The sequence below is a fragment of the Acomys minous genome (genome assembly GCF_964271855.1).
Source record: "Acomys minous genome assembly, chromosome: 7".
NCBI classification, from domain to species: Eukaryota; Metazoa; Chordata; class Mammalia; order Rodentia; family Muridae; genus Acomys; species Acomys minous.
Window position 1 is genome coordinate 114937878 of NC_140488.1, and position 8307 is coordinate 114946184.

At 42.7% G+C, this 8307-nt stretch overlaps 1 protein-coding gene across 1 annotated transcript in view; it reads right to left on the reverse strand.

Moving 5' to 3' along the window:
• Positions 1-5645, reverse strand: part of MAOB (monoamine oxidase B) — a 99770-nt gene extending 94125 nt beyond the window's left edge. Inside the window, exon 1 of the mRNA XM_084788999.1 lies at positions 5466-5645. Coding sequence (XP_084645125.1) covers positions 5466-5511 — 46 coding nt within the window. The 5' untranslated portion in view covers positions 5512-5645. The remainder of the gene's footprint in view (positions 1-5465) is intronic.
• Positions 5646-8307: the final 2662 nt, after the last annotated feature.

An 8307-nucleotide genomic window follows, 5' to 3' on the forward strand; every position in this document is an offset into this window, starting at 1 on the left:
CTCTACAAAGTGAGTCCAGGACAGCCAAGGCTACACAGAGAAACCCTGTCTCAAACAACAACAACTTGGGACAGAGGCAATGTGCTGCTGTGCTGCCAGCCAGCTCCAGTTTGCCTTGCCAAATTTTGGGAGATGGAGGACCTGATCCTTCCATGGTAGGGAATCACTTGTAATCAGACACATTTCTAAAAGTATTCCTCAATCGCACTGAAATGTTTTTAAGCATCAAAAAGAGAGTTATATATTAACCAGCTACTAATCTCAGTATATCTCTCTGTTTATCCTAAAGAGAGGGATTAAAATTTGCTGACAGCTTTGAAACTTATCAGGGAATTATCAGATTGCCCCAAGTTTAATCATTGACAAAGTTTAAAAAACAGAATGGAATTTGGAAGCTGTGAAATATAAACCATTGTGTCAATCACCTCCTGAGTCTAGAATTGCACTCTTTCCACTTGCCTCAGGCCATTTCTTCCATGGCAGTGACTAATTCCTGTACACATCTGCGGCACCAATTTTGTCCTGGAGTTTCCAGCTGCTAGATTTCTGTTCTAGAGTGTCTTCCCCACACTTCCCATTCCAGTTGTCCAGTTGTCCCAACTTTTCCCCAAGACTCTGTCTCTTTCAGTGCCTTCTTATGCCAGAACTTCCTCCATGTTCCCAATCATCTCATACATATCTTTTATGAATTAAAAATGATCACTTTCCTGAACTACAGAAGATGCTAAAAACATAAAAGGCTCTTTACAATTCATCTCCACTGACCTTAAAAATAAAGAAGGGGGAATTTCTTTGAGTTCCAAGCCAGACTGTTCTACAGATTGAGTTCCATGTCTCAAAAGCCCCCCTCCAAAAAAGAACTCGGACTTTTAAAAAAAATCAATTTTGCTGTGTACCCAGACTTTCCTTCTGCCTCAGCCTCTCAAATGCTGAAATTATAGGCTGTGCCACCAGGCCAAGGTCCAAACTGACATTTAAAGTTTTGTTTCTGTCAGATGTTTTCCCATTTTTTCATGTTATATTTAAAAAAAAAGAGCTTTTAGTTTTTTATTTTTGAAATTAAAATATAATTACATCATTTTCCCTTCCCTTTTCTCCCTCCAAATCTTACCATGCCCCTTATTGATCCCTATTCAAATTCATGTCTCCTTTTTTATATTGTTTTATATGTGCATATATAATATGCACACACATATACGTTGAAATGCATAAATATATAAATATAACCTAGTTTGTTTGTTTATCATTACTTGCATGTATATGACTTCAAGGCTGAGCAATTGATACTGAATAACCTATTTGGAGGTTTTTCCCTGGGGAAGGCTATTTTCTTACATTCCCATTTCCTTAGTTGTTGTATGTTTTTCGTCCAGGTGTGGGACCCAGTGAGAGTTCCTCTTCTATGTGAGCATGTATATCGGTGGTGTACTTGTGTAGGTCTCGCGTAGGCAGTCATATTGTTGAGGAATCATGACTGAAGCTTCTCTGTCGTTTCCAGGAGACACAACCTTACAGCAGATTTCTGGGTTCTTCAGCTCTTATAATCTTTCCACCCTCTCTGAAAGTCTTACTGCTTCTTGAACATGCTACTATGTCCTTTCACATGTATGATTGCATGCAAGTTATCCTTTAATTTGTAAAGTCTCTGTCATCTAGCCTACTGATAATTTGTTTTCATTCTTTAAAGCCCAGTCATTCATCTTGTTTATAAAGTATTCCCAGATTTCTCTCAGTTTCTGATATTTTCTACAATCACCTTCCCTAGAGATTTGTGCGTGTGCTACTAAAGTACCTGTCATGGGTCATTTGTATTGATTCTTCATGACTCTGTCTTTCATGATCACTTGTGAGGGCTCAAGATCAACATCCTTATTTCATCTTTAATTCCCTTTTTTCCAATATATGGGATGGGAGTAAATGTTCATTAAATGAAATAACAGACTCTGGCTTTCATATATACATGCTCCCTCATGTGGTGTGTGTGTGTGTGTGTGTGTGTGTGTGTGTGTGTGTGTGTGTGTGTGCGCGCACCAGTGTATGGTAAGCATCTCTCTGTCGGTTTCTCTGTCTGCCTCTCTCTCTCTCTCTCTCTCTCTCTCTCTCTCTCTCTGTGTGTGTGTGTGTGTGTGTGTGTGTGTGTGTGTGTGCGCACAACATTTAGGTGCAATCTATCTATTTTTAAAGATATGGCTTCAAGTATGTTCCATCATACTCAACTATTTTGTTTAGCTTTTTATATATTTTTAAGTTTTATTTTTTAACTTTATGTGTATGGGCACTTGCCTGCATGTATGTTTGTCTACCATGTGCATACCTGAAGTCCACAGAGGCCAGAAGGTGGTGGATCCCCTAGAACTGAAATTATAAACTGCTGCGATGTGCTATATAGGTACTGGGAATAGAACCTGGGTCCTCTGCAAAGGCCATCTTTCTAGCCATACCTACTGTTCTTTTAATTGATAAATTTTGTCATTTGATAACTACACACACACACACACACACACACACACACACACTGTATTCTGACCATTCCCTCACCACCGCCCTCTCTTATCTCCCTCTTATCCCTATCAAGCTCCACTTCATTGACAACAGTCCCTTTCATGACTCTTGGGTTTGTTTTGTGATGTGTTTATTTTAACCTGGGCCATGTGTGTGACCGATAGATTTGAATTACCTATTGGAGTCTGGTGGGTCATCACCAGGCACTTAAGCCGAAAGTAATAGTTTCACCTCACCCTGAATCTGTCAACAGCAAAAAGTCCAGCTGTGTCTTAGGGGGCCCATGAGTCTCTCCTTCATCCATATCTGAGTGTCAATGGAGCCATTGTTTTGCAGAGCCAGTGAATGCATGCATCTGCAGCTGCTGTGAGTTCGTGATTGCAATTGCCGTGTCTCCGGCAGTAGACACCATTCCACAGACCTATTCCCTATCATCAAGCTCTTATATCCTTTTCAGCTGTATTTAACATACATCCTGGGGATCAAATTCAGCTCTCATACTTGTGCAGCAACTACTTTACTGACTAAGCTATCTTCCTAGTCTCCATCCTCTCAAAAACCATTTTTTTTAATTGACAGATTACAAACTGGTACAGAACTAGGGATATGGTTCAGTGGTAGGGCACTTAACTAAACTGTTTGAGGCCTGTGTTGCAGTCCCAGCCCAGCAAAGGCATGCATTTCTAGGGCCCTAAGTGACCCTTTGGTATAGGTATGCACAGTATAATACTCAAATGAGAGCAAGCGTTTCCATTTGCTCAAACATTCACTATTTTTGTGATGAAAATATTGATAACTCTTATTAATTAATAGGATGCATTTTTGCTATCTATAGTTACCCTACTGTAAAGCAGAGCTCAAGGAATTCTCTCTTCTTAGATTGGTGTTTAGATTGCTTAACTCCCTTAGAGTGATAATACTCTTGTTTCTGACAGGGTCATATTACAAGAGGCTCACCTTGAATTTTTTCAGTCCTCCTGGCCTCCTCCTCCAACCTTCCCATCACTGGAAATCTGAATGTGGGCTGCCATATGAAGCGGTCTTCCATTTTGACACCTTCAGTACCCTAGGTGCCATATTTTAGGCTTCTCAAAAACCCGAGCTCACAGTTTTTCAATTGCCCTTCACAACGATCTTGCAATCTGACTAGGATTTTAGTGGGCTAGTGTTTTCTGCAAGTGGCAGATACAGCAATTGAGTGAGTCTGAGCCTTGAACCCCTTACTTTCATTAGAACAATGACCATTCCACACAAAATTCCAGACAAAAAGAGGTCTCGTCCTCATCTCCTTGTTTCGATCAGAGTTAATACAGTTTCATTATGTTTTATAAAAAACAGTTAAACCTTTATTCTAACATGAATGACTTCAGTGAGTTCAAAGATTTGGAACTACTGGGGATATAGCTGAGCGGCAGACGCCTTGCTTGCTATGGTAAGGATCTGGGTTCTGCTCCCTGAACAAAAAATACATGCATATTGTTGGAGATTTGAAACATCAATGAGAAAAGCCCAAATAACGGAAAAAAGTAAAAAGCCCATGAACGCGCTTTGGGAAAGTAAAGGACCTTAATTAGTGGCCTGGAAAGAGAAGGTTCCGTTTCCCACAAGATAAGAGTGTTGAGCAAGACAGTGTCTGAAGCAGTAAGATTTTCTATGGCACCTAAATGGGGATGCTTTTAAGTCAGAGCTTCTCTTAGAGAGAAGATGCTAAAAGTATTTCCATGAAAGCTTAAATTGTGCCCAGCCTTCCCGTTTCAGGACACTGTGCTCACACATCGATGCATCTGTAGTACCAGACTGCTTGCCTGCTATGGGTAAGCTCACCATGGCTGGCTACACAGAGGTATCAGCCGAAGCTTTGGCCCAAAGGTGAGGACGGCTCCTATGAAAACACAGAACCAAGACTGGCACCCAACATCCAATGTCTGCGATCTTTCCCTTTTCCTGGAGAGTTAGGTCACCCTGTACTGGCCTCATGAAAGGAGAAAGGCCAGGCCTTGCTCCATATGGTCATTTAAGATCAAGTGAAGACAAGTCTTTAAACAATTTGTCTACAGATTCTGGTAGTATCTTTGTGACTGTTCCAATAACAGCATCCTTTTAGAGTCTAGGTATCTCAGTTAAGCTATCCAGGAGGAGAGCATTGCTTAGTCTCCCTGGCCCTGTGCCATGGAGTCTGTCCGGTTTACCTTAGAGTCCCATTCCTCACAGGGGTCCCCCATTGCTCACTTCTGTGTTTCTTGCCATTGCTGTGTCCACAGTTTTCCCATGGAGGGGCAGTCTTTGTCTCCATTCTTACCAAATATGAGCTGGACCTGAGAGCCTAGGTTAGCAGTTTGGTCACTCTATGATACTCAAGGAGAGAATGCCACAGTGAGGGAGGCTAAAAGAAGAATTTACCAAGAAGGCACTGTTGGCTCTGTTGGATTCGTGGTAATCAGGGGACCACAGAGAATTCCCAGCAATCTGAAAGGTCCTCGGCAATTGATTGGCCGGGACCTAATCCCCCCCCCCCTTTTTTTGTTCTAGGCCTCTTGCTTAATGCCAATATAATAACACGTTACTTGACTGTTCTGAGTGAGTACGGTGTCTAGATCGTTCTGGAACCAATTACTGACCTTTACAGGCTTCCCAACCCCAGTAAGTGTCTCCAGCCTTCCAGTCCCCTTTCTCCTCATTTGGAAAATTCCAGCAAGCCTAGCAATGTTCTTGGAGGAAGAGTTCAAAGTCTAATTCCAAACCCTCAACATGCTTCCAGTCTCCCACTTGTGGCCAGGGACTCACTAAACCCCTCCCCCTCAAAGAACACGGCTAGACAGTAAGTAGCTCAATTCTGACCCAAAGAGACAGCCTCGGTTACTCCGACAATTCGGATTCTGGAATCAGCCCCAGCCCCTTCACTTTGCTGGCCTCTCTTGAGCCACTTGTTTGAGAACATAGCGGAGCTCACAGTGGCGACTGACCTGAGATGCCGCCCCCCACCACGATCACATCGCATTTGTTGCTCATGGTGCTCGTCAGGTTCCAAGCCACCCGCGTTGGCTGCTAGTGTGTCTGGACCTCTGCCTGCGCCGGTGCTGCGCACTGTCACCTCACACTAGCGCCTTGGCTGAGCGGCTATAAGCTGGCGGGCGCCTGGACTTTGAGCCCCGCCCGCCTAGCTGCCTACGCACAAGCCGGGTGGAGCGCTCAGCCCCGCTCCTGCCCCCTGCCTGACAGCCCAGGCCGGAGGAGAGCTGACACCCTAGCTGAAAGCATGACCTGGAACTTTAACCTCCCTCCCCCTAGGTCAACACCCTGCTGCTTTCTGCAAAGTATTTTCCAATCTGCCTCGTGATCTCGTGATCGCTCTGTGCAGCTGAGGAGCTGGAGGGTGGAAAATCAGAGATTAAGAACCTTTCAAGCACCAGGGACTGTGTTAAACTCATTGGGCAAGATTCCCGTTCAATTTCACAATGACCCATTTTACACAAGCCGAAAAGGAGACAAAGTACTAAGTAATATGGTATAAAGAAGAACTGTGTATTAAAATGTCACCTCGGTGGCTCAAGAAACAGCCCTAGCAGGGCACCGGTGTTCAATATCCAACACCTCACAGCCATCTGTAATTCCAATCCTGAGGATCCCATCCCCTCTTCTGGTCTTCAGTGGGCACCAGGCTTGCACATTGCATTCATCCATGCAGGCAAAACACCCATAAACACACACAAAAAAATTAAAACTACACTATGCCCCATAGCTATGTGTGATTCATATATGCCTTTTTACAATAAAAACAAGGCAGAGTCCAAGGCTCACCTTGATCAACCAAACAGAATTATCATTGCCAGCCCTATTCATCTCCATTTCAACCATCTGCTTCTACACACACACACACACACACACACACACACACACACACACACACACACACGCATACATGCACACACACCATGCCACTTTTTAGTTAACTGCAAAAGGCTGCTCTAACATTGTGATGAGGCTCCTAGCCCAAAGAAACCCAATTTTCCCCACTTTTACAAGGGATAGAAAAAGTTATCTTCAGAAGCTCAGTGGTAGAGCCCTTTCCTACCCAAGCCCTAAATCCCCCACTACTACAAGGGAAATACTTCAACTCTATGCATGTGTAGTATACGCTTTGAAGTCTGGCATCCAGAAAGTTGACGATGGGAAGGGAAAGCCTTATATACGCAAGTGGGATTTGGGCCTTCCCTGTGCAACATGGTGAGTTATTTTTAAAGTGGTCTTGGGATGAGTATCTGAGGACTATGGTCTTTGCAAATGCAGGAGTCATTCAACAAGATTATACTTTCTTAAGCTTGAGGTGGTGCAGGCAAAACAGGGAAAATATTCCATCTAACCCGCAAAAAAAAAAAAAGTTGCCCTTAAGAACTAAAAGCGAAGCAAGGTAGAGGTTTGCCTTTGGTTCTTTTCAGTTTGGCAGCTCTTCTGAGGGCGTCAGGTTTTGTGATCCTGAACAGAAGCATAGCACTCCAAAGTTTTCAACCTCAGTTATTTTGTCATAGGAACAGAAAACAAACCAATATCATGCATATTTATTATGTTGAATACCTGCTACACTGAGCTCTAGGGAAGAAAACTAGATCCAAGCTTTCCCTTACCTTCATGGGGCTCACAGTTCATCTGGAAAGTGAGTCAGGAAGAGTGACCACAAACGCAATCCCCAATGTCAGCCTAGGGCATGTATCAGGGAACGATAACCTAGCCAGACAATCATGGAAGCCCTCCAGGAGGAAATGGCATTTCTACTGGGATGAATTCAACTAGTGAGAATAAGTGTGCCCAGCAGAGTGAACAATGATTCTAAATTGGAAGGCAAGCCTAACGCCGGAACATTGGAAGACATGAACATAGGTTGAAGCAGAGCCCAGGCTCACTGCCTTGAAGACTATGCCAAATAGCCTAAAATTAATAATATGTCAGTGAATGATTTAACAGGGAATACATGATAGGGAGCATCATTTTTTCTTTGTGTATTCCTGTCTTCTGTCCCCAGCTAGATAATAAATCCCTGCAGAAGAAGATGTGTTGTTATCTTTTATTCATCCATTAAAGAATAATTTATTGAGCAGCAACTTGGTATCAGACATTGTGTCCCTCATTAGAAATATGGCATCATAAATTAAAAATGATGCTAATCCTAGGAAGACTACATATAAAAGTGGATAATTACCAGGAAACTAATTTACGTTCCATCTGAGCAATGCTTGACACCTCTCACAAAGCCATGCACAGGGGTGCTGTTTGCCCCCTAGCAGGATTTATTTGCCTTTTCAACTTTATGAAATCCATGTTTCTTTCATCAATTAAAATGAGCATGGTTTGCTTTCATTTCTTTTTCATTAGAAGACTGCCAAAGAGATAAAATGTCGTTATTACTTCTTTCTTGCTGGCTAGCTTTTCATTAAGGGGTATTTCGGTGAATCTCTTATGCCACAGGAGGTTTCAATAAAAAGGCAGGCTGTGTAGAACACAGTGCACCAGATACTATCTAAGTAGTACATTTTGCCCTTTTTTTTCAATGCTGGAAGCTTGACAGGGGAAAGGAAATTCATTTTAAAATTAGATTCTTTAGAGCTTACCAGTTTCCCCCGCCCCCCAACAACTACACTAATCTTTTTTTCAAACATGTATTGAAGGGTAAAATGATGAAAGGAGCCAGCCTGGACAGCTCTTTCTTTAATAATGTTCAGTTGAAAGTGTTGTGAGACCTGTGGGGCATGCAATAGACTATCTGTCCTCAGTGTGGATGCTTATCTGAGTATTGTTTGGAATCTGAGGGTT